Source organism: Athene cunicularia, assembly GCF_003259725.1.
Source record: "Athene cunicularia isolate RWA chromosome 1 unlocalized genomic scaffold, athCun1 chr1_part2, whole genome shotgun sequence".
NCBI lineage: Eukaryota > Metazoa > Chordata > Aves > Strigiformes > Strigidae > Athene > Athene cunicularia.
Window position 1 is genome coordinate 141,349 of NW_020799092.1, and position 27,942 is coordinate 169,290.

General features: G+C 41.3%; 1 protein-coding gene across 1 annotated transcript; it reads left to right on the top strand.

The window, feature by feature from the left end:
- On the top strand, positions 1-27,942 carry ISX (intestine specific homeobox). Its single transcript, XM_026867930.1, has 5 exons — positions 1-821; positions 8,440-8,673; positions 22,193-22,344; positions 26,918-27,034; positions 27,706-27,942. The coding sequence occupies exons 1-5, from the start codon at positions 650-652 to the stop codon at positions 27,940-27,942; spliced, it is 912 nt and encodes a 303-aa protein (XP_026723731.1). The 5' UTR covers positions 1-649.

Genomic DNA, 27,942 nt, shown 5'->3' on the forward strand with positions numbered 1-27,942 from the left:
CAAAGATAATGGCTGGGAGGGATGGCTGAAGCATAACCTGGGAAATGCTGGTGAGGGAGGTTTCCATGAGTGACACCCCTTTGTATGCAAGAGAGGTTTACATGTGTGTCTCTTGCTAGTAAATAGCACAAAGGACAAATATTCATCCTGACAATTATTTTCTTAACTCCATAATAGTAAAAAAACAGTGGGCTTCTCACAGATTTTGGCCTGAAAGTAGAAAAGGAGGATAACTACCCCACAAACAGGATATACTAAAAAGAAGCAGCCCTTCCATGACACTTTTTACCTGGGTCTGTGAGGAGTGAACTTCCTGTTGGGATGGCCATGCAGTTGTTCATAGCTCTGTAAATCTGCACCAGCTGGGGAATGTTTAGCAGTGGGTGGGGTTGGTAAGAGTTTTGACCCCCACTTCTGTCTTCCTCAGATATGGGAGCACAGGTCTTGGTCTCAAGCTTATCAGCAGAGAGGAGCAGCTGCTTGTGCTCACTTCTGGGTTGCCTTTGTTTCTCCTCTCAGCACTCCTGCAGGTCGGCTGGACACAGGTGGGGAGAGACACAGACCTTCCCAGCTGCATGTTTCTTGGAGAGCACCAAGAGCTGGAAGAGCAGGAGAGGACTTTCTGCCCCGTGGCTGCTTTGGAGGGAAGATGACAGATGCCCAGGTGTATTCCAGCCAGGAGAAGCCCAGCCTGTCCTTTTCAATTGAGGAAATCTTAAAGAAACCTTCTGCCAGCACCACCCTATGCAGTGAAACCAGGAACAGAAGTAACTACACTGAGAGACCTCTAGCCTTAAAAGCAGGATCACCCCTGGCCTTTGGTAAATACCAGTTATGACAATGAAAATATTCCTTTTTCTTTTTTTTTTTTTTTTTTTTTTTTTAACCTCTAAAGCTACCCTGTTTGATTATGTAGAATTTTTATTCTTTAGCTTTTGTAGGAATCAGGGATTTCCCTAATCAGATACAAATCATTCATTATGTAAACAGAAATAATCTTTTAAAAAATTAATTGCTTTCAACCTTGCAGTAGACTGGCTTCAACTGACAGATTTTGGTGGGATTTTGTACATTATGAAGCTCCAGTGTCATTGGAGAGGTGGATATGTAACCTGAAGAGTTATTGCATGTAGCTCTCTTCAGTAACAGTGAGAAATGCTTATTGTAAACAAATACAGCATCCTGCTGTCTTTCTCTTTTAAAAACAGTACTCTTGTTATTAAAAAAAAAAAAATCATCTGTCATAAGGAAGGACAGACATTCAAAGTCAGGAAGCTAGCCTAAAACTGCTGCTACTTAATGAAGTTGTTGGACCTTCACTTATATCAAGAGCTGGCTGTTGTCTGGAATTACAGCCGAATTTCATATCAGTACCATTTTCTGATAAATCAAGTGGGAGAAATGGTCTGTAAGGGTAATGGTAGCTAGGGAGTGCTAGAACTCAACTGCTGGAACAAGAAAAGAGAAAGCATTTGTGCTTAATCATTTCTCCTTATCATAATGGACACTAGATCCTTTCATGAACTAAATAAACTTTCTAGCTAGTAGAAAACCAGCATGACTTTGCTCCTAGCAATCCAGTAAGTGCATTAGCCTTTTTAACTTCTATTTCCTCAGTTTAGTTATGGCCTTTTACCCCCACAGAAATTGTCTTTTTTTTTTTTTTTCCCTTAAACAAAGACCAGTGGCCAACATTTTCTGGATGTAGTATTTTCTCTTCTTTTTTAATCTACGTCTTCCATGAAAAGGACATTTTTTAATGTATACAAACACATCCACTTAACTGAAGAATTACCTGTAGTTTTAACAGAAATTTTTCACTCATCTCTCGCTCAGCTGGTTTCAACAAAGCTTAACGCTACAGTTTATTTTTTGTAACAGAGAGATCCTTTCGTGGATCAAGACCCCATTTCCCAGGACTCTGGAGGAACCACCCAGTAGTAAGGGAGATAGTCTTTTTCCAGAAGCCTCACAGTCCAATTAACCATTGCTTATTCACATGGTTTCAGCTCTTTTTATGACAAAACTGGATACTGACCTGAACTAAAAAGCGAACAAGACCTAAATTGGGAAGAAAACCACAGTGAAGTGAGCACCACACTCACTAGTGTAATGTTAGTCATCAGCTGGACTCCAGCCTGGTTCCACTAACACTGCCTCTGAGCCATGCTTTGCAAAAGATTTGCACTTTCTTGTTCAACTCTAGAACGGGGTAACTTCACTCATTCTGTACAGAGTTTGTTTCCTGTTCATGGGTAGAGCCAGACCACAACACATCTCGCAGTTGTGGGACCCCCAAGCATTGGGTCTGAGTATACAACCACTGCCTTTGTGCCACTACCTGTGACTTTCCATAGGAAGGGGAAGAGGGACAGCATGCTGTTGAATTTTCACAGAAACACGGGATAATTGAGGTTGGATGGGACTTATTGAGGTAATCTGAAAGTCTGCCCTGCTGCTCAAAGAAAGGGCAGCTTCAAAGATAGGCAAGGTTGCTGAAGACCATGGCTAGTGTTGCTTGGCTGTTTCACCACTGGTATTGTTGGAGGACTGCAGCATTTAGAGGTTTCCTAAAGCTGCCAGTGCAGATTGGACCTGAACAACAGCAGACCCAGGCTATGTTTTAAATATTGTGCTGAAGCAGGCGAGAGCTTGGTAGTTTGTAGGGGTGGACAGTGACATAGCTGATGCTAGTGCAAGTGTAATGGGCTCATGTGCCAAAGGAGCCCAGGTGCCAGGTTTTGAAGAGGGGGAAATGCTGGTGTAAACTCTGTGGGACTGAGCTTTTGTGAGCTGGAAGTCCTTTACACAGGGCCCATGGCAGTCACTTTGTGCCACTGGATCCAATGTGAGAGAGATAATACCACTGAAAATGAAGTCAGTGCTGTTCATAACATGGACCATAGAACTGCATTTTAACACCATGAGACTCTTCTCTGGGAACAGAGAAATGTGTGAGAGACTGGACCTTTTCGTATTAGGTCTGGTTTGCAATCAATATGTTGAAGCCCTGTTTCACTGTGTGCCTTGGCTAAGCATGCTGCTCCAAGCACAAGGTCTAACAGATCTGTATGCACGACATGGTGGGTTCCTAGGATTGCATTACTGCACTGCCAGTACTGTCTCATCCCAAATTGCTCCACCTGGGAGTACAGTTTTTCACCTTGAAAGCAATGCAGGCAGAACAGCCAGGCCTTGCCTTTGACTTCATTTCATCACCTAGCCAGAGAGAGACTGTATCTGTAGCAAGAGAATATTGTTACTCTTCTCTCCCCTGATAGAAAGCAAGGTTGAATTAATAAACTTGAGGCAATGTAAAATGTTAACTAACAAAAATAGTATATACGCATGAAGATTCACTTAACTGGAGCTGGGAAAACAGGAAAGCTGTAGATATTCCAAAATGTTGCACATTGCTTTTTCAGTTGATCATGGACTTTTTCAATGCTGGTTTCTTAATAACAACAAAAAGATACCTAAGCTTATTACCCTTTGCTTTCCCAGCAGAACTGCCAGTTTTTCCAGATAAGCTTTATTTATTTCAGAAGTGCAATACCCTATGCTGTACATCTTGGGATAATTGCTGTATTTCATCAAAGTCATTCAACTTCATGCCATATAACACTGGCATTAAACAAGTTGTGTAAATAGGCAGCCATATCTAATTTGGCTCAGTGCTGGCCAAGGTCAGGAAACTGAAATGAGCTAGGGAACTACTTGGAAATTCCAGGATGGGACACAAATACAGCTGCTTTCCCAGAACAGTTCAACGGCAGCAAAGAAGAAGTACCACAGGTCAGGACTGAGTTATATCTTATTATGAATTGTAAGAACATTTCCCACATCCCATATGGTAGGTATCTGAGCCAAGCCATGATCCATATAAGATCAAGAACTGCCACCACACACATACTCATGGCTACCATAAGGTAAATACCTAGGCTAGAATTTATCATCCAGCTCATCTGCTGATCTAGACAGTCTAGATACTAACATCACATTTGTCCTGAAGTCTAAATCTAGCCATTAAGAGCTGAGGAGATGGGTAGGACCAGAGGACTAAAAAATGCAGAATGTCACAATGAGGGACATGGACAAAGCTTACCCTGGAGTCCTTTCCCAAGAAAACCCAGGGATGCTGAACCAGATGAATTCTAGAAGTTGCTTCTAACCTGAATTAATCTATGATTCTTTCACAAAAAGGATGTTGTGATGTACAGTGTCAGCCTCTCACAGAAAGCTGGGGCAGGACTTGATCATGTATGACAATATCTGTGGGTCTGACTTCTAAATTCACAGGTTTTTGTGAGTGCAATTCCAGTGGGACTTGGAATAAGAAGTATGCAGTCTTCCCAGGAATGTTTGAATTCCCAGTTGCAATGTTAACCATTTGTGAATTTACTGCACAAACACAACTACTAAATGACCTGAAACTGCAGCTGTTGATATGAGGTCTACTGAATTTTTTTAATTTTTTGAATTTTTGAAAGACTCATACCAAGTTAAAACAGGAATAGTGAACAAGAAGGCATTTTTGTATTCAATCTGTGCTTTCCCTCTCCTTTTTGTCACAGTGCCTAGGAAGGGTAACCATGGTCTTTGAAAGGGACACAAATAAACACCCAGCAAATGCTGATCTCCTCCCTAGTGACAACTCTCATTTTAAATAGAGAAGACTAGCAGTCCTATTTCAGAAAAGATCCTTCTGAAATCCCTGGGAACTTGATTTCAATGTGCTTCAAAATATATCTGAAATAATTGTTCACTACTCCCCTGGTTTCTGCCAGTGAGGTTGCACCACCAGGAACCTTTATGAAGTCAAGGACAGCTTGGGATGAGGATGTTACACGTGGGAAAATCAATAGCAAAAGCAGTAAAGGATACAGTAATTTTGTCATCCTGCCTGTGTTATGCACCATTATGTTAAGGATATGCAAATTGATAAGAACACAACTGCCACTTCACACACAAATGTCAATATGGTGATTGTTTACTTTACCCTTAGCAACACTCCACCCAGCTTTATTGCAAAAGAGGAAACAGCTAAAAGAATATAACTGAACAGATACCACCTGGCCAATATCAGCAATTGACCCCACCTATTACAAGGGAAAAAAAATCTCCTAAAAAAAAAAAAAAGCTTAAAAAAAAATTAATTATAGAAGCAAGAGAAAAACAGCACAATAAAAAGCTGCTTGCACTTCTCAGTGACAGACTCTTCCATGTTTACACCCTAAAATCATAAGCCTTATGCCTACAACAGGTCTCTCTCTCCCCAGTGATTACACAAAAAGGCTTAAATGCAACTTAGGCCATCTGAAACAACCTCCTGATTCCAAAAAGAAGTCGTACTATCTTCCCTGAAATTTCCCATGCTTTCCTATGCAATTGAAAGTCAAGCCAAAAAGACCATTTTGAGCCACAAATCAAAGTAATTTCTGTGCATGGCAGTAACAAAATATCTCCTGTTTGTGCCAGGCCATTGCCATCACTGAAGAAAAAAAAAAATAAAAGAAAAAAAGAAAACTGCATTCCCTGGAGTAAATGGAAATTTTACCACATGCCAATTCATAGGTATTTTTCAGAGCACTCTGCTGGAATCATATGAATATGCACCAAAAAGTACTGTCTGGCCTAAAGAGCTAACACTTCAGACAATCCCCTTGCTTGCTCATGACAACAAGCACTAGAGGAGGTTGCAACACAAACAGGACCAGACCTTGGGGCTCCTAACTCTCAGATATGTGCTTTAAACTCAGTATCATCTACCTTCAATCTTAGTCTCCAGAAAACTTCCTTGATTCTTCCAGCCTTTCTTTAAGGTTCATGCCACTCTAATTTGCTTCTTTGATCCTCTCACTCCTTTTTACCAGTTTACAGGGACATTGATATATTCCCTCCCTGTTTTCTCTTCTTCAGCCTATAATTATTCTGTCCATGTTAATATGTAAGGTATGCTTACGGGAGTATATGAGCACCTCAAAGAAAAATTTTGGGGAGGAAAGTTAAATATGAAGGATGAAGACCTGAAGTTTTCTATAATTTAGAAAATGCCAGCGTTATTCTTAGAAAGCTTTAATCACTGCCCATAAGAGCACCCTGCTCAGATATGCTTACATTTCACATTGCTGTAGGGTATAAGCACCATCAGTTCTTCAACATTCATTTTCTCAGCATCACATCTAGCAAAGGAATGCAACTAGTCCTTAATTTAGGGATGGCAGATTGAGATAGAAATCCTGGGCTAAGAACCTATGCCAATACTGATATGCTCTGAGATCTTGAGTGAATCATTTAAACCCAGCCCCATCCTAGTGACCACTCCCAGGTCCGTCCTTTTCCTTTATCCCACAAATATTGTTTGAAACCTCACCTGTTTTCTCACCAAAAAACTCAATCCTAGTTGATCCTAAAGGAATTAAATAAGACCCATTTTGTACAATATGCCTCAAACTGAGAGGTGGACCTCATACAAGGTTTTTAAGGTCAACATGGCTACACACATGCAATTGTGTTTAGAAGTTTACCCAAAGATTGGTGATAATTTAAAAAAATAACATTTGAATAATCATCCTTTATTAACATGAGGCTTTGGCTAATTTCTAGAGCTCTTGTCAGTGTCAGCCCTCTGTAAAATTCTTATTGTGTAGGCATTTACTGAGGGCAGAATGGGGCACTTTGTCTCCAGATGCTATAATTATCAGTGCTCCAAGGCTGGTTACAAATAGAACTTGTTATTTGTTCAGAAAATAAACCCCTGACAAGTCTAAAGAGTTAAATCTTTGTCAATGCTATCTACTGCACCAAAAGTAAAATATATATTAAAAATTTAGTTTCTTCCAGTACAACATGTTGGAATTCACACCTGCTGTTATTTAGACATGAGAGGGGAGAGAGGAACAACCATAGATGCTGCAAACCCCAGAGAGTGCTCAGGAATGCAGTCCATTATTGCATTAAGATTTTAATGGTTTTTGGTGGTAATAGCAGACAAACCTGTGCTGTCATATTCAGTTCAGGGTCATGTTAACAATAGAATCTAATTTCCCCGATATGTTACCTCTTACTCTGCCTTTCCAAGCAGAGAAGTCCAGGCATGGAGGAGAACTACATCAGATTCTAGGTTTGCCTTTAAAGAAACACAGATCCAGTTATCTTGTCTCTGAAGAGTCAAGCCTGAGCCTTGATTGCATCTGCCAAAGGCAGCACATAAAGCACTCAGGATTTGGGCTTATGATGAGGCTTTAATGTGGAAAAAAGTGGTAAGAGAATGGGAGTATTTGGGATACATCTCTTGGGATGCTAACAGCCACAAACAGCCCAGTCTCTTGGACCACAAGGCTTCCCAGCATGTTGTATTTCAGTGCAGGCTTTTCAAGGATGAGTAAGGACTCATACTGCATTCATGAGAGCATAAAACTCATCTGAAAGATCCTGAAAGTTCCCCTGCTACAGACAGAGATGATCATATTAGTAATAAGGCAAAACCATAGCAAAAGAAAGATTGTGGCTTCTGTGAGCAATTTCATCACCACTCAGGGTCAGGTGTCCTAGCATGTCACTACTGGTTACTGCTGAGGTTACCTTCAGATCCCACTGAGATTGTTTATAACACCAGTGCTCAAATCTAAGATAACCCTATGGCTGCACTTCATGGAAGTGAGCCAACATGCACTTCTCTTATGTTTGTCCTATCAACAAGAACATGCAGGTGATTTCATGAAGATGAGTTGGCTGTCAGTAGCTTCCTAGATATCACCAGTGTTGCCTGTCACAAAGGCAGATGGGAAATGTTGACAGCCTGGGAAAAGGCTACCTTTAAAATAATCCAGTGCCTAAATCTGAGTGGTAGGCAACCCAGATGTAGAATAAATGGAGCTGAATCAGGGAAGACACCGACGTTTAGCATATTCTCTGGCCCATTGTCCTATAGGGTAGATGCACCTACAGAGACATTTAAGAAAGGACCACATTTTTAAATGCATTTGGCATCCAGCAAATTACATGGCAATCTTGCTGACAGATGTTTGGAGCAGCTCTACATCTACTGTACTTCTGAGTTCTTCAGAAAAGGCAGCCACCAATTTGGATACTGACAGGGAAGCTGAGCTTTCTTAATCATTTGGTTGTGTGTCCTTACTTCTACACTCCTTTTTTGAAAATCTCCCACAAGGACCAATGGAAGTTTTAACGTGGAAGGAAGCAAAGAATAGGCTAGATTTTGGGGTCAAATTCACCAGGATCATGCCCCTACAACATGAGGTCACCTTGTCATTGATGCATAGTGCAGAAGGATTAAGGCCTTTTAAAATATTACCAGGTTTGAATTGTATCTAGAACACACCCATGCTTTTTTTTTTTTTTTTTCCACACCAACTGGAAGGTGCACTGAACAATGGTTTCTTTACTCAAAGCTGTCTTGTGCTGTGTCCTTCACAGATTCCAGCAGCAGGAGTCAGTTAGACTGTGACTTACCTTCTGCCAAAATGCTTCTCCCTGCCACATGTGCTGCACCTGTCGTCACAGCAAAGAAAATGCAGGCAATTCACTGCAGACCTACTGACAGCCCAGCATCCCTCCTGGGTGAGGACACAGTATGTGAACACCTGGAAGGCAAAAGAAAACACAAGGAAGATCAGTTATGCGATATCACAGTGGCCCATCCACTTCATGGTGAGTGCTTCTATATGCAGACTTTCTCCCAGAGTACCCAAAACCACAGCTGTTATCTTACAATGATGATGTATATGGCAATACCTAGCAACAGATGTCACAAAGATTTCTACTGCTAAGCTCCTGACTGAGTCATGGGGATGGTTCTTCAGTCTCACCTTTGAAAACATGGAGACCCACCCTTTGAGCTAAAGATCTAGGTCAGGCCTGCCAACCCTACCAATTTTAGTGATAGGGACTGCTTTGGGTGTTTATTGCCCTCCTACTTGGGATGGCAGTCTACGGAGTTACCATGTTCAGCAACCTCACTCTCCAGGTTGTGCAATGCCCATTTCCTGGTAAATGTGCATTGCACAACACAGGGACCGAGGCTACTGAACATGCCGAATCAGCTTGATGTGTTCTGTACACCTTGGACCCACTGTACAGGTGATGAAGAGGTCATCAGCATGCACACAGGCTAACTGTCCATGGGCAGTAGGTCTGTGGAATGTGTCGGGCCCAATTTTAAAGCCTGGCCATGTTGGTAGGTCTGCTAATTTCATTAATTGTGAGCACTGGTAAACACTAGTCTACCTCTCCACCAAAGCAAAGGACAATACAAATACACTTTGCCCATATGTTGCACAGAAACTTTAATCTAAATAGGATGCATGATACCTGGACAAGACAAGTAGCATGTGTAAAAAAAACCTACTGCTTTAAGTACTTTGAGTTTTAGGAAAGGTTAATACAGAAATCATACTACACTCCAGAAAACAGGTTCTCAGTAGCTGCAGTAAGATGTTTCCTGGATAGTTTGTTAATATTCACTCCTTTCTGAAAGGAAAAAACAATTTTAATGAAGTCCATTGAAGACCATTGTGACCACAAATGCAGGGTTATTCGCTGGCTTCACTGAGATTCACACATCTTCACTGGCCCATACTCTACAAGTTGGTAGTGGAAACATTTCTTTCCATGAAAGATATTTGAACAAAGAGGTTTGTTCCTGCTGCTGCTGCTATGGTATACATGAGTCTTGTGACAAGCTGCTGTCACCTCCTCCTCCTGCACAAGACAACGTCTCTCTTGATGCAGAGAGAAGCCTTGTAAGATAACTGGATATTTTAGCTAACCTCTGCCCTGTAAGTGGTTTGACCTTAACTAAATGCCAGGTACCCACCAAGTCACTCTATAACTTGCCCCCTTCCCCCTTTTTTTCTCAACAGGGCGAAGAGGGGAAAGAAAATAAGATAGGGGAAAAAAAACACACAACCCTTGTGGGTAAAACAAAAGCAGTTTTAATATAAGCAAAGCGAAGCAAAGGTCTGCACATAAAAGCAAAAAAGAAAACAGATTTATTCTCTACTTCCCATGAAGAGGTGATGTCGGGCCTTCTCAGGAAGCAGGGCTCCCATACGTGTAGTAGTTGCCTCGGAGGACCAAGGGTGACCCCACCTCTTCCTCCTTTCTCCCAGCTTTATACTGAGCAGATGTCATATGGTATGGAATATCCCTTTGGTCGGTTTGGGTCAGCTGTCCTGGTTGTATCCCCTCCCAAGATCTTGCCCACCCCGTCCCACTGGGGGAAGTGTCAGAAAGAGCCTTGGTGCTGTGTAAGCCCTGCTCAGCAGTAGCCACAACACCAGGGTGCTATCAACACCCTGCCAGCTCCCAGCATAAAACACAGCACCGTGAGGGCTGCTATAGGGGAAAACCAATTCCAGCTCAGCCAGACCCAGTACAAAGCTGCACACTCCCTGATGGCAGCAGGGCAAAATCACTTTGCCTCCTTGCAAAAGAGCCAGAGCTGTATGTATCTGGCACTCAGAGTTGCCCATGAGTGCTAAAAAGGACTGTATTTCATGCGATAGGGAGTCCCCAGCCACGGGTATCACACCAGAGCTGGGAGATAGCTTTCCCAGGGTGACAGAGGAGGGAGGTGGCTGTCCCGACTCAACACTTAGCCTCATTGACCAGCACAGTGGTTGGTACCAGCCTTATCAACAAAGCAGGGGGGGGAGCATGTAATTATCTGCACAAAAATGAGCCAAGCTGAGCAAGCCCTTTCAATGACAACTTATTTTTAAAAGGCATTTAAAAAAAAATATCTCTGTTTCCTGGTGGCAGTAGGGTTTTGAAACCAAGCAGAGGTTTAATGATCTGTCATTTTCTAGGCTACTGGTTCCTGCAGTTGCCAAGCCTTTGATGGAAACTGGCTGAAGGAGGGGGAGGACCCTAAAGCACTGGACTGGCATTTTTCCTGCAGTGCACAAACAATGATGTTTTGGATCCCATTCACACACTGTGTCATTCTTAGCAGAGAGCTGGAGGCCTGGGTTTAAAATCCTTTCCAGCATCATGAGCTTCAGTCTCCTTCCTACACTTTATGTTAGGGGGGGAAGAACTGGCAGCTTCTTTTTTTCCTGCCTCTGGCTGTGGCTAGAATCACCTTTCCCAGATGAGGTCAGCAGCAGCACGTGAAGGAGAGATAGATTCCAGGGATGGTGCAGTCTACCTGTAATTCTGACAGCTCTAGCTGATGGCATATTAATTTCTATCTCCATGCCTAGCAACTCTGGGATGCTTCAGATGTGCTTTTGTCATGGTAGCTATAAGCTGTGCCAAATGCCCATAGCATATGCCACAGAGGTTCCCCAGGACCTCTCTCACATTCACACCAAGGATACCTACAAGTGCCCAGGGCAATAGCACCAACCTGAGCAGTGGGAGAGCTTTCTGCTGTGAAAGACATCAGAAGTCCTTGGCTGGGCGTTTCCTCACCTCTTTTTCACAGCCCACCTCTATCCATATAAAACACCTGCATAGTTTGTAAGGAAGGATGCTAGACTCTGACTAAGCATACACATCCGTATAGTTGTCAGGGAGCAGAAGAAATCAAGCATGTTATACAATGACCTTGGAGGCAGGAGGTCAGGGGTTTGTCTGGTAGGTGTTTTATTAGGAGCAGAAAGATGAGGCGGCTATGACAATATGTCCTTTATGGGAAGGTGGTTTGAGATAGCAAGAGCACTCCAGCTGTGACCCTGAGTGTGAATTTGGAACATATTTCCAGGAAACCCTGTAACACTGTAGTGTTCCTAAAATTTACTTTTCCCACAAAATGGATTCTGCGACTAAGCGGTTTAGAAATGCAGTGTCATTTAAACTAAATAGATTTATGCCCTTATCACAAACCATTTACAGGAAGCAATGCCTCTTGCACTTTGCACTTAGAGGCTGCACTGTAAGCAAAAAAAGAGAAAAGCCCTCATATGCTAGAGACATGCTGACAGTGACATTTAATTTTGCTAAGCCCCCATTTGAAATTGGAAGCTTTGGTTGTGAATGTTGGGTGTTTTCACCTGTGGCTTTATGCACAAAAAGCGCAGCAGAACATTTACATAGGGCATGGTTCTTTGAAGCTGATAAAACCCATTTTAGAAGGAGACCATTCTGAGAGATGCCTTACTTTGGAGCTGTGGGTACAGACTCTGCTTGGGCCAGCTCTCTGTGAAATGATTCACTGCTGCCATTTTGCTATGTGCAACCACCACCACTGCCAAGGTCTTCAAAACTTAGGAACAAGCAGGGCAAACTCTTGTGGCTATCAGTCAGCATCACAGCAATGTGTCCATGTAAACACCCGATTTAAATCCTGAGCTCCCAGTTTCCTCTTAATTGCTTTGTCTGCTCTTGTGTGGCACCCTTGGGACTTGACCAATTCACAGCAACAGAGCACTGGACCCTCAGAGGATTACATGCTCCCACACACCTGCCTGATCTACAGTAGCTCCTGCCAGAGACTGCCACGTACAAGACACCAGTGTAGTTCAGATCCTCTTTTGCATGTCTTTTTCACATGCTGGGTCTGATCGTATACATTTGTGTGTGTGCACTGTAACTTTTTACATCCAAAGGCAGTGGATGAGCGTGCCCAGCATTGCACATGGGTAATGGTTCCAGTCCTCTGCTCCAGTGAGGAAGCAGTCAGTGCCTTGGAGAAGCCAGATAGCAGCACCACCTCAAGACTCTGGTGGGTGCCCAATATTGTGGGATTTCTTCTCTGTGCAATAATTCAATTACAAGATAGATCAGACTTCAGTAAATGGATCTGGCTCCTAAGTCTGCCAGAAACTGGGGGTTTCAGGCCATGGGAAAAACTGGACTAAGTTATTTCCTGCAGCTCATATTTTCATTATTCACTGTAGAGGAGGCTGCCAGAATGAGTCAACATCATCCAAATATTTCCACAGTAGAAATCCTCTGCACGTTGCTGACTGGGCATTCAGGAATCTTTTTATTAATCTAACTGTTTTATGATTATGATAGCATCTTTGATCCCAAAGCTTACTGACAAATTCTGGTCAGTAATTATCATAAAGACAACAGGAAATGTAGAGATGATCGCAGTTCTGGAGAACTTCCAGTATAAGTCTGGATCCCTCTGTACTGATGCCAGTCACAGGCATCTTTATCTTAGTGTTTATGTTTTCTCTGAAGTCATAAATTCATTTATACTGTTCATTTGTGGACAATATGGTCAAATACATGTACCCCTATGAAACAGCACAGTGTATCTCTTGCAGAACAGTCTTTTCTCCAATATGCTGACTTATTTTAATGCGTTTATAAAAACGTATATGCGTATAAACGTATATGTAATTTGGCTGCCGCTAGCTGTCTCACCAGTCTTCTAAGTGTGATAGTCCCTGCAGCCCCGTGTCTCTGAAGTGCAGTATTCCTATATACATTCAGAAATGCAGCAGACAATTGACCTTGTTTTGGTGGATTTACCTGAGGCATTGTTGAAGGTTGGTTCTTTGTTATTTTCCCTCTTCGAAGACTACCTGTGTACAATCACATCCTGAATATTAAATTAAAGGCATGAACTTGAATCCTTTACTCCCACTCTTCAGACTGTGTTCACATAGAAGTCTCACTGATCCAAGCAAATGCTGAAGAAAGCAAAGCTGTCAGCAGGTGGGGGATTATCATGAGTTCTGTCTGTATTGTTTCTTTGTGGGTTTGGAGGGTTTTTTAGTTACAGCAAATATTAGTATTCAGTGCTTTCCTCGAGCAGTCCCTTCTTGCCTGGGAATTTTGGATCCAAAGGGTACATTATACAGGACCCAGAGGTTAATTTGTTCCTGCTAGTCAAATCTGTGTAATGTGACCACTTGTAAAGTTGATGGCACATCTTGATAAGTTTATTTCAAAGGTCTTGCAAGTACTTATTGGCTGCTTCTTAATTGTTTGAGAACTTTTCATTACATCCCTGAGATTTGGTACTTTTAATTATTGTTCTTTGAAATTGAGGGCAGGCTTTTTACCTATTGTATTAGCAAGTGTTTTATGCTGAAATGGGAAACAGTAGAGACTACATACTAAAATAATGATGGAATTATGTTTTCTTGGAGGGAGAGCAGTCTCTGAGGCAGGGATGTAAACAAACATGCCTGATTGATGTCAGGAGTCTTACAGGTACAAATAACCACAAAGAGCAAAAATAAAGTAGAAGACAGGCTGTGCAGTCTGCAGTAAGCTTGGCTTTCTTCATGGGCAAATGGATGGTTTCTGACAAAGGTGGTTGACCAGAGACCCAGTGTGGGGAGAGCTGTGGAGAACCTGTTTTCCTTGTTATGAACTGTTACTGGATTAGGCTGGCCACTGCTTTTAACGTGAAGTTTGACAATGGCTGAACATTCACAGAATGTACATTTCAACCTTGAGATTTAGCCAAATGGGGAAACTACACGTATACCTACTCCAAATCTGCTTTGACCTGAAGGAGTTCATGAAGGTGCAGGTCATTTATCCCAGATACAGAACTGATATCGGGCGATGGAAACTAACACACACCTCTGTCAGTATGACTCCCTCAACCATGACCTGCGTGCTTCTTCCTCAGGTATTTCGCTGACCACTGTTCCAGAGTTATTCACACCACCATTTCACGGCAACAGCATTTGTAAACACTATCATAATTTTGCTGACAGATGGGAAGGGTTAAATTCACCAGGGAATCAGGTTGATGGTGATCTCCTTGGCAATGAACTGTCCACAGGAATAGTTTCATACATCCTTGCCAACTCCTCTGACAAGCAGACTAAGAAACTCCCCTGGCCGCCACCATACAGCTTGCTTAAACAGGTTTCTAGCCTGGTATTTTTAGCATTCCTGCTCACACTGCCTAAAGTCTGTACCTCTCTGCATTTCAGCCTTGCTGTCAGGTGATTAGGCACTGTACTCTGTGCCAGTGTGGAAGCAACTCTCCATCAAGGAGTTGTGAACTGAATGGAGGAAGTCAAGTCTTCAACAGTTCAAGTCATGCTGCTCTGTCTTAACTCCAGCAACGCCTGAACAGCCAGCAGCTGGATACTAAATGCTGCATTTTGCTAGCAGGAGGCTCTATCCAGAGCACATTGTACCTGTCCAATTAGGATCAGTATCACTGGTTATGCCAGTCCTCCTTAACAAAGGCTGAAAAACCACTTCAATAAAAATTAGCCACACTGCCATACTCCCACCTAAATATGGCAGCGCAAGTTCTTTTGAAAGCTGTGAGCCACCTCTTTAACTAGGAGAAGGACTGCCATGGGCAAATCTCTGTATGCAGACAAGCACATTTTGTCCTGATGCCATCATGACTCTGTAATAACTCTTTGATAAAGTCACAATTGTTTTTTTTGCTATGGGCTTGGCAGCCATGAGCAGAATGGCACCATAAAAGAGCAACATTCAGAAAAGCCACAAGAAGGAACCAGCTGGGAGACCCACTTATCTGTAATATCTGAACTAAAAAGAAGAGAGAAACTCCTTTTAAAGAGGCTTAAGGGGAAAACCAGAACTTAATCAGATATAATGAGGACCTTTTTCAATGCTCCTGAGTTTCTTTCTGAGAAACAAATGATACAGTCAACTTTCTGAGAAAAATATCTTTCTGAGGATATGTAGCTAAAACCACTTGGTTGCTTATGCAACTGCCTTCTCTCTTCTTGTCAAAGCAGCAAAATCATGTACTGTGAGAGGGTGTCTGTCCAGAAATGACAAAGAGGTTTGCAGTAAGATAAACTGATGCCACCAGTTTTGATCTACCTAGATTAGATACTCCAAAGCAAATATGTGCCAGCACTGACTTCCAGCCCTTCTCTTGGGTTTTTAGCTCTTTAATTCTCCAGTATATGACCTTATAATGAGACCAAGTAGGCTTGATACAGTCTTAGCCTGCTAATGGGCTAAGACCAAATAGGAGATGCAATTGCAGAGATGTCCCTGAGGTAGCATTTATCTAGCTGGTTCAGGTATGCAGGACAGCTGAGAAGCAGCAGTGCAAGGTGCACCGTAGGCCAGTGATTCTCAACCTGTGGTCCACAGACCCTTGAGGGGCCACAGTGTTGTCACATGGGGTCCACAAAGGCTTAAAGCAGGGGCGGGGAACATCCAGCCCAGAAATATTTGGTCTGGCCCACAGCAAGCTCTGAGCCTCCTTTTTCCACAGCCCACTCCCCTCAATGCTCCTCTCATACTCAAACCCCCAACCCCAAACACCTGCCCTGACAAGCTAGTATATTCGGTGCTAGTATGGTTGGTGGGACCCACTTTAACTAGGCAGTTTTGCTCTTAAAGACATTTTCTTAACCCAATGGCCCTCTTTAGGGCCACAATGGGGCTGAAGTCTGCTCCTACAAGTGGTGGCCCTGGACCTGTAAACAAAAATATATAGTGACTGAACACAGACAAACAAGGGGGGAGGTGAGAAGAACTGTAAAAACTTTTCATCAAATTTTAATGTAAAAATTGGCATCAAATTCAGAATTAGCATGTTAAAAATACCATAAAATGGACCATTTGAGCAAGAGTGCTGATGCTGTTATTTTAAATTCATATGGAATCATTGTAATAAAGATATTGTAATAAGTGTATGCATTAACAGATTAATTTATTTCCCTTTCTCTCCAAATTTGAAAACCCTTCATGAGAAAATTGAAATAAAGATTTGATGCAGTCTAGTGCTTTAAATCTTGAATTAAGTCTTGGTGGTCCAGAGCCACAAAAGGTATTTAAAGGGAGTCCATGGTGAAGGAAAGGTTGAAAACCCCTGCCATAGGCTATTTGCCTACTACAGACTATAGTCCAGAATGAATTTGCCAAAGTATGGCATTGCTGCAGCTGCACATATTTACTTAGTAAACTGAGGAACAAGCAGTAGTCTTTGGTATTGATTTGCTCATCTCTTGTGACTGTGTTATACTAGATAGTTGAAATAAGCCGTAATACACAAAGCTAAAACTGTGTAAATAAAAAACTGCAAATCAGACTCTTTGAGCTGTACATAGTATTAAAGCCTTAAATTTTCAAACCTTTTAGGAAAGGAATGATTGGGGGGCTTCAGTCCATGTGGATATTTAGAGGTCAGAGATCACATAATAAAGTAAGTTAGGAAGGACCTCTGGAGACCATCTTGTCCAACCCCAGCTCTAAGCAAGGCAAGTTTAAATCAGGATGCTTAGGCCAGTCAAGTTTAGAATATCTCCAAGGATTGAGACATCTCCGCCACTCCAGGCTCATGTCAGACTACCTTCATGGTGAAAACACTTTTTCTTATTATGTAATCAGAATTTTCCTTGCTGCAACTTGTACACATTGATCTTGTCCTTTCACTGCTCACCTTCAAGAAGAATCTGTATTTCTATAAAGTTCAAATGTTTCAACTTGCTCTAAGTCCGACGTAGTAATAAAGCCAGTTCTGCAGAGGATAAATGGAGCCTATTACTGAATTTAAAGGAGGTACACTGCTTTATCAGCATGGAGAATCTGGCCCTTCCAATGTCAACCGTAAGGCAATGTATAGACAGCTGTATCTCTAACCATCTGCAAATGCTGACATATTTAGCTGACTGGTATTTTCAGGCTTGGTTTCAGCAGCCAGCTAACCTGCAAATTACTTTCACTGAGCATAAAAGCACACTTGAATGTCATCAGCTTTTACATAGAAAATAGCTTAGGAAACTCAGATAGTCTTATTTTCCCACAGACTCTAGAGCCATGTTTGTAAAGCCAATGTTACACTTCCAACACTTTCAAGTCTTATATCTTCCACCCACATTCTTTATTAGACTGTAATTCTGAATGTTGTTGTTTGTTATGGGATCTCTAAGCTAAGGTCCCAAGGCAAAGGGAAGTATCAAAGCTACAGTAAGAGGAAGTTTCAACGTGCAAGAGAAAATGTTAACATAGAGTCCCAGATTTTTTGTATTTTTATAGTGGGTTTAAAAAAAAAAAAAATAGAATGACTGATTACTTACAGAAAAAAAGGACTCTTCTAGATTTCGTACTGGCAAAAGTGTTGATTAGTTCACAGGTGTCCATTTCGTTAGCAATTTAATTTCATTTGCAGTTGAAATCAAAGCCTATCCTTCAGTCTCTACAGGCCCATAGCTGACCTCATATGCTATTGTATTTGTTTAATCTGATGAGTTTCAGCTTTGAAAAATCTCATTTTGTAGGATTGACAATTCTGAGCACTGTCTAGACCCATCCCTTAAGTAAAAGTCTTGTCTATAGAATAGTTTACCTTTCAAGAAGGAAAAATGCGGAGGATATGAGAATGAACTGATAGGGAGTTTCTTTTGCCCATCAACAAGTTATCTGGGTCATTTTCATACCAAAGAAGCTGATATGAGACACCAGCAACTCACGAGCCTATTCTCTCTGAAGCCATGCTCTCTAGTCCTGGACACTTTTAGCTGCCTGTGTGACAGAATACAGTAAGATTATGTCAGATCTCTTTCCCATCCCATCTCTAGCTTAAAATACTGTGTGGTTCAAGACAATGGAAACAGCTGTCAGGTATCATAAGACATCCCAGCTCAACTAAAATTTTCTTCCCAAACTTACAGCCTTTGTCTTCTCATTCTTGTATATTCTTTGTAAGGTAGACTTTGCAGCTACTTCTAGATCTTCGCTACTGAGTTTGTTCCACACCTCAACGCTGTAGAGATGGTATTGCATTGCTTGTAACAGCTGATTTCTTGAATCTATCTGGGTTGATTAATCCAATGAACTCTGTAACAAGTGTCTTGCCAGCACCCACGACTTTTTAAGCTGGTAGCCAGGGGATATCCACTTTATAGTCTCTGGTGTGTATGAACATACTCTGTATGGAGAAGCCCTGCAGCTAGCATGGTCTAATAATGTAAACCACTCCTTTCTAGCTCAGATAGTAATGTCTAGTTTGGGCACTAGAGGAGATGATAGCTGTCATCGTATGTGCTTATGGGCAAGAACTAATGATTGCTGTTTGCATGGTGCCCCCTGCAATGAGGTCTGATCCAGCTAGTCTTTGGCAGTCACTTTCAATCCCATCATGGTCCTGTTCAGTCATCCCAATTCTGCAGAGTCTGGTTAATGTACGAGACAGAAGGGTTTATATTGCACTAAATCTTTATTTGCTGTATTCTGATGGAATATTAAAAACCACCTTTTTATTTCTATTTATTTGATGTGACAGCTTGGGTTTTAAAATGTAGATGGTTTCTTTCTTGTTTTGTATAGTCATGAAACTATACTTCAGTTTATTATCTAATACTTCTTTTTTTAAAAAAGTAATTGGGATTTTTTTTGTTAATTTGGAAATCTTCCAGGAGGTAGACAGGTTGGTTCTTTATCTCCTGAAGGCTTTCTGATTGCTACAAGGTATAATACATAGACTGCCTGGGCATACAAAACCTGGCAGGACAAGAGCCCTGCCAGAATCCCAGTTGTTTATGTACACTTTGGAACACAGGAACAAGGAGGTGGTCACAGTTTGAGCCTGGATCTCTTGATCCACTCTGGAGGCAGACTGCAGCTTCTCCCAGGTTTGTGGAGCCAGTCTTTACCCTGGATAGAGGCAGAAGCTCAGCTCAGCTCAGTGTTCAGGGACACATACAGGACATCTCAGGGAGGCCTTAAATTTCTGAGACCATGACAAGGTCAGGACAAACTTCACTTGTTGTAGGGATCAGCTATATGAATTGCTCTGTGCTAGAGAAATATAAATATACATTGTAATGATAAAATACAGCAGAGAGAATCATTACTGTATGACAGAACATGATGTGCTTGACAAAATATCAGCCTGGTACTCAATCTTACCTGTCTGCAGTATCTCCCAGGAGGATATGGAAGCGAGTCCCCAAAGCGAGGTATGAGGTGAAAATCTTCCAGGCAAGAGACACCAATAGAAACTGTTAGCTTTACCATATCTACAGGGAACATAGTGTCCTGAGATTCATATGCTCCGCGTTGATGTTTCCCTTTTAATCCATATAGCAATAAATCCCCCTTACAGACATCTTTTGGGAAGGTTCCAGTAGATGCAACTTTGTAATTAGGAGAGAGGGTGCCCATTGTTATTTTCAGCATAATTGCACAAAATTATTTCGGATTTCTGCCCCGGTAGTGTCAGCAAGACTCAATGTAAATAGCATTTTTCTTTTGGGGCTGAAGACAGCTCTGCAGTCTAATGAATAGTAGGACTTTGGTAAGCCAGTGAAAAATCTAATGATATGGATCTAACTGTGTTGGACATCAGCTTTACTAGGCTGCTTCTGAGATATGGGAGTATTGACGGTGTTTATGACAAATTACAGTCCTCGGTTATTCTTGCATGATTAGTTTCCTTTCAAAGTACCTGGAAGGTTTAGAAAAGATTAAATATGTACAATGGAATATATTCACTTACTGGTCCCCAGATACCATGTCCTAGTCACCTTCCTACCAAGTCAATAGACAGAATTTTTTGTTCCTTATTTTCTGTGTCAACAGAGTCACTATGAAGTTTTGATTACAGAATGAAAAATGTCATTTTCTGGTTGACACAGAGCCCAATTTATAGTCCAAGGCATTTTGTTACCTTTTTCACTGCTTTAGCCCCCAAAAGGAAAAGTTTATGCTAATGCTTGAACAAAAGGGGAAAAAAAGTACAAAGACCCTTGGAGGGACTAAGCAAACCTCTGGTTAACTCTTCCTGTTAGGAAGTGTGTGCATCTAGTTATAGTATGAATTGGTAGTTGTCATGAGACCATGGAAGACTAAAAGCATTTATTCAAAAACGTTATTTTCTTGAACAACATGGTGTCATTGCCAATTACTTCAGGTCATTGAGTAGCAAGTTCATCAGAGTCACTAGTGATATTGGAATTTTTATGGTCCTATCAGGCTGCAGTTTTCCACGCTCTGTAGAAAAAACCCTGTGACTCAATGCTTGGGGCATGCTTTTTGTGCTGGTTGTTCAGTGTCAGCTGGAAGATACTCCATTTGTGCATCAGGGAGGATTCAAGCCTTGGGACAAGGCTGAACACATTCTGCAGATCAGCTGCCTTAGAGCTCACTTCTGCTGCTCCTTTTCCCTTCTCCTTCCTTGCAAGACATCAGCTCATCAGCATCATTTCAGAGCAACCTAGAACTTATTCTAACCTACACTAAGTGGCACAGAGAGTTAATGTTCTAAATAAAATACCCTGGTATAGGAAGGCATTTCCAAAACAGTGTAGGAGTGCTGAGGGAAGTCTTTAGTATGGTCAGACCACAGTAGGTGAAGGAATGGAGAAGTCTAAGAGTCCCCTTCAGAATTCACAGCACTCAGATTTCCTCATATGCTGCTCCATGGGTTTTAAGGCCTTGTAGTTCTTAAGGTTAAGCTTGTTTAGAAGATCCCCACACCACAATGGCACAGTCAGGAAAACCATGATTTTTCTTTGTTTTCTTTTTTTTGGGGGGGGGTTTGGTTTTTTGTTTTCTTTGTTTTTTATGCCACTGTCACACTGAAGTGAAACTGCTGGCTGTCCCTAAATACTATCAAAGTAATAGTATGGGAAGAGAGCATCAGTCAGACAATCCAGAATAGTTGACTTTCCTTCACAGCATTCATGCATTTTGGGTACTCATTGATCTTGAATACAGGAAGAGAAAATTAAAATTGATAGAGTGACAATAGGATAAAATAATACCTCAGAACATGATTAGTAGGACTCGTATGACAGGAAAGGACAGGGATGGAAAATTTGTGAGCTGAAAGAAAGATGGTGATTTCTTACAGGCATCAGAACAGCTCCAAGACAAGATGGAGTATCTACTCTCATTCCATTTACATTAAGGGTTTCTTCACAAATAGTTAATAAGGGATTATAAATTAGCCACAAATGCATGCATGTGACAGGAGCAAAAAGGGGTCAAAGGCTGGTCCAACCTAAAGGACTTCGATGACAAACCCATTGCAGGGCTAGCGAGGTTAAAATACATAGGGTTTTGTAGCTGTGGATCCATGGAAATAGGGACTTTTGACTCACTTCTTGAATAAAGGAGCTCATTCACATCCACTGCTGGGTCAGGAGACAGTCACCTGTAGTAAGTACACCTCTAGAAGATGTTGGAGGTGCCATCCCAGCTGCATAGCAATCTACAGAAATTGCTGTATCTCTGAATCTGAATCTTCTTGTGGTTCTGTGGCCTTTTTCTATAAAATGCGATACAACTTTCCTTGTTTGCACAGTTGAGAGGAAAGGGAAACGGAGAATCCGGACAACGTTCACAGCTGAGCAGCTTCAAGAACTGGAGAAGATTTTCCAAGTGACTCACTATCCAGATGTCCATATTCGCAATCAACTGGCAGCAAAGATAAACCTCCCAGAAGCCAGAGTTCAGGTACATTGTGTCTCCAAAAGGCTATGCTCACTGCACCAATTCTTTATTCAGAGCACATTTTTAATAGTTTATGCCTAGGTGACAACACTAATGAAATATGTGACCTCTCTGTTACCCTAAAGAGGAGGCCAGTACCATTCTTTTCCCTTTTACAAATAAAGAAAAAAGTATTTGTCACCCAGCTGGGACTAATCAAATGGGATTAATCAAAGGGTTAACAGGAACTCTAAGCATACTAAATGCATAGCAAATACGAATTACAGATGATTATGAACAACCTGTTGGACTCAGTAGCAACAGAGCAGCCATTTATTAAAATATTTATTAATCATTTATCAACCTTTCATAGACTAATGTACATCCCATACAAACTGTTGTCCACATCCATCTTCTACAGGGTCTCAAAAAAAGTGAAAATAACTGCCCAAATGAAAATTCTTTCTGTATTTTGATATCACAGGCTTTAAATACCCTGTCTGTAATTTCAGTGCATGGAGACTAATCCAGTTTCCCCTGATGTAATGTAGTCTCACTGACTGAGCTCAAAATTGACCCCAAATGTTTACTGCATATGAAATCTACTACATTAAAATACACATACCACTGTGTATTGGCATTTGGTGTTGGTTTACCAGGCACTATTGTGACAATTTTTGCACAAGGTAGTTTCTGTACTTGCTGTAATGCTAGTCATAAGTGTAACTCTATGCACATATCCCTCTCTAACAATCAAAGTTCAATACAGAGCAGTTTATTGACTATGACATGCCTGGGACTATCGACTAACCATGATGATATTGCTTCATAGTTAAGTGACAAGGAGAGTTGGAACAGCATAGCCATAATATGCCCTGTAGCGATATCAGTGCACCCACAATGCATTTCCAATGGTATAAAGCACAAGCTGGGTACTAGTCAGCGTTCCCAACAGAACAGCAAATGACATGAAAGAACAGGGTGATCTTCTGTTTAAAAACTTATTCATAATCTGTAGGGGTAAAAGTAAAATAGTTATCATGGGAAACATCAACCAGAGATGTACACAAAGGAAGTAAAAAGCCCCTCATGTATGTATTGCATATGGCAAATTCCCAGTTCAGACAGTGTTACACAACACAGGAAATTCTGAGTTTGACCTCATCTTGGCTGATAAAGGGAAACTGGCCACAGAACTAAAAATTAACAGTAACTTAGGTACAAGTTACAAGTTGTTATAACTTTGATTGCATTTGCCACATATAAGCAAAATAGACTGCAGAGAATTCATATATGATCTTGGTACTTTGAATAATAGTTTTGGCAAAGCTAAAAGCAGTATTGACAAATCGCCTGAGAGAGATAATTTAACTGGGGGAAAACAAGTGAGCAACCATTGGGTAACCAAGTGAAACAGTTCATAAGTGTGAAAAAACTTGTGTCCTCCAGTCAAGAAGCAAAAGGATGATTGCTGTGAAACAGTTTAAGTGGATAGGCAGAATTATATCCCTGTATGTGTGCATGCCTACATGCAATGCAAAACGAGGAATGCTGGATGAGTAAACATTAGAAACAAGAAATTATAAAAAAATGGATAAACAAAGCAGAAAGATAGAGGCCAAAGCTTTGGTCAGAAAAATTAAGGATAATCAGAAACTCAATAAAAGTCCATTAAGAACAAACAAACAAAAAAAAATATGAACAATTATCTTGATCTGTTACTTTATAAAATCAGTGGGACTGTCAAGGATAATGCAGAAATGGCAAAGATGTTCAGTCATAATTTCTGCTCTATCCTTGGAAATATGTCAGGTAAGGTGGTAGTATCACATGATGATGATGAGCCACTTTCCATAAGGACAAGGTTGAACAGCAGCTGCTACAGACAGATATTTTTAAATCCAGACATTTAGGTGACTTAGCTCCAGTAGTTCTTAAAAAGCTGCTTGAGAAACACTTTGGGTCATCAGTCTTGATATTTAATCAGTCCTGGAGCAAGAGACATTCTAGGGGCCTTGAAGAAATTTAATGTGTCAGAATTTAAAGGGTAAAGAGGACAACCAGATAATGACTGGCCTGTTAGCCAAACATTTTTAGCAAAACAGTGATAAAGCCAATATGAATTTCTGTTAATGAAGAATTAAAGAAAGGGTAATGCATTTAATACTTATCAATACTGGTTTATGGAAAATAGATGTAAAACTCATCTTTTAATGATGAGATTATTGGTTACAGTTTTAAACCAAAAGAGGGTAGATTTAGATTGGACATAAGGAAGAAATTCTTTACAGTGAAGGTGGCAAGGCAGTGGAACAGGTTGCCCAGAGAAGTTGTGAATGTCCCATCATTGGAAGTGTTCAAAGTCAGGTTGGATGGGGTTTTAAGCAACCTGATCTGGTGAAAGATGTCCCTGCCCATAGCAGTGAAGTTGGACTAGTTCATCTTTAAAAGATCCCTTCTGACCTAAACCAGTCTATGGTTCTATGATTCTATGATTCTATGTATTTGGTTGATAAACATAATTACATTGGTGGCATGCCACTGTAAGTACCTTGCCTTGGTCCTATGTCCTGCTTGGATTAAGAATACAGAGCAGATCAAATAGCATGTTCTAGGAGACAAAAAGCTAGGTCTGCAACAAGTGAGTAATTACAAATGAGAACATTTTGAAGGTGGTCTCTCATAGGAACCATTTACTGACACAAAGGTAAATTTGAACTACAAAGTCAGTAAAACCTTTAATGATAGTGCTATGAAATGGTAAGAAGATTAGGGGAGTGGAAAATAATGAAAAGGCTGATTCTTTAGTACAGCAAGCTTTGGATGATTGGCCATGTGTCTACAAGAGAACAATAAACAATCTTACAGGGCAACAAATGGAGGCCATTCCTACAACATGGGGCACATCACCCTCCCTCTGCACTCTGTTTTAGGTTTTGTTTCTTTGGATAACCTGCTGACCACTGAGAGGGCAAATGAGTCTTTTGTAAAATGTCAGGCAGTATTAAGGAAGCATTCATCCCTGGCTTTAACACTAGTGTGACTTACATGAACAGACATTGGAACACTGTGCTCTGTCTCACTGCCATAGCTCAGGAACACTGTAAAACTGAAGGTTGGTAGCATGCAAAGAATAAATTGTAGCTTGGTATCTGTGGTGGACAAAGCATGGAGTAATAGGTCTAAATCCCAGTAAAAGAAATACAGGGTTGTCAATGAGAAATCATTTTAGGGGTAAAGGTGTTGGAGAGTTGGTTGGGAAAAAAGGAGCAGTTCAGTCTGTGAACACAGCTTTGCCTTATTAAAAAAAGAAATAATAATAAATCCCTGAAATGAGGACTTTATCCCATATGCAGACTTTAGAAGGAGCACTTCAAAGGTTGAATTTTGTCTTTAGTTTCTCTTCTGCTGTCAATCACTTTGTCAGTGTTAAATAGGAGACATTTTTATGGTACTGTTTCACCGTATAACTCCTGCATGGTAGAAAGGGAATGGATCTGTTCATACAGACTGAGCAGTTCTCAAACACATGCAAGCCCAGATAAACAAAGCTGTCCTTTCAGTAACCTCAGATACTGCTAACTATCAGCAATATAGCAGAGGGCTCCTGATATTCCCATTCCTTTCTGGGCAAGAGATGCAGAAATAATTGAGCTGTTCATTATTTGGTTTAAAATATATACGTATTTACATCCAGTAGCATCTGGTTTTGATCACTTGTGTTGTGATGTGTTCATGTGTTCATGTGCACCACTTTGCTTACATTCAAACAGCAAGTTCCCAAGCCAGCTAGAAACTGCAGTGGAATGAGGATTCAACTTTTCACAGCAATGCAGCAAGATTCACTACTGTGGCTGCACAACAAATGCTTGTGTGCCTCAGGCAGAAGCCAGTTCGGTCAATCAGCTGACAAGTGAAAGAAACTCCCCTGAGAAAATTAGTTGTCTGTTTTCCACTGCAAAAGATATGGCAGATAACATAGACTGCTGAGTGATTTAGAAGTTTTCATCCCCTTGGGTGTTTTGCTTAGGTCCCTTCTATGAATTTCAACATGTTACCAGCTAAATATAGGAAGAACCCTGTTACTATAATACATCTCCACTGGTGACACATTTTTACTGCAGCGCAGCAAAACATCTAGGTGGGTTTTTTTCCCCAGTCTAATCACCCGGGAACAGGGTGAAATAGCCCTGTTGTGCAACAGATCACACCTCCTAGGGAAAACAGAATGCCATGTGCCTTGACTGCTGCAGAGCTTTGACGGAAAAAGGATCTGTTTTCCCAGGAGAGCCCTGGAATACTTGCTGCACCCTGTGACACTGTCTTTCCTTGAACAGGGAGATCCTAGCTCTTCTGTGAACTGCAAGAGAAAAGAGGCTATGATGACAGTCCAGAAATCCCATATGCTATGCCAAGTGTGAAAGGTGCTGTGTCAAACCCAATGTTTCCCTTTAGATTCAGCCCCTGGTTCTGCTGAGCTGAAAGCCAATGTTTTTTGATGCTTGCTTAGAGAGAGGAGGGAAAGTAGTTGGATGCGAGCAGTTCCTCCTTCATCTCCTGTTCATTTCTCTGCCTTTTCTTTCTTGCCTGTATCCAGATATGGTTCCAGAACCAGCGAGCAAAGTGGAGGAAACATGAAAAATTTGGCAACTTTGGTGGCCTTCAGCATCTAACAGAGGTTGATTTTGTTCCTGCTCCCAAGTCAGATATCACAGTGAGTATCAGAGAGTATGTAGAAAGCCACTGAGGGAGAGATAGGTATCCTTCACCAGGTCACCTCTTCACATGGGACTATCCTGGAGAAGGAGGACTGGAAAATACAAAACCGGCAATATGATGAAAAGAAATCCCAGCAAATATGGGCAAATAACACATTTTAAAAATTAAATTAAACCTGTTTTGTAAATATGCCTTGAGGTATCTCTTGCAGGATAATCCTTCCCCATTTTACTTCTAAATCACTTCCCTGTAAATCATACTTTGATTCAAAATATCTTTACCTTCATAAATTTCTTGAACAGGAAGAAATATGACAGTTGCAGCCACAAAGCTATGTTTCTTTATAAACAGTATATCTTTACAACATCTAGCCTTGTTAGGCTGACCAGTGCTTTTTGCCCTTGACCCACATCCTTGCCAAGTCCAGGACAGTTAATATTTTCTAGGCTAGCACACAGGCTCTTCCCCTGTCAGGAGTTTTTCCCTAGCTAGAACAAATGTTATTTTGCCTTGCTCTCTGGGTGACAGCACACTGGGTTTTAGGGAGTCTGTTCTTCTAAACTTTTCTTCTTCATTACTGAGCCCCAGGGAAACAAATAAGGTTGATCGTAAATTTTATCTAAGTTTGTATTGATTCACCTGAGACTGCATTTTTATTCCTGAAAGGCTCCTAGCTTGATGCCAAGAAAGCTCACTGCTACCATCCCTGCCGTGGGATACTACTCACCGCTGCAAGGGCAGCTGACAACTGCCTGGCTTCCCAGCACGTTCTCCTTCATACCCCACCACTTGGAGCTTCTGCCCTTCCCAAAACCATACTTGCTCTTCAATGTCCTCCCCCCTTACAGCATGCCACTACACCACAAGTTGGAAAGGAGCGGTATCTGCGCCAGTTCCACATAA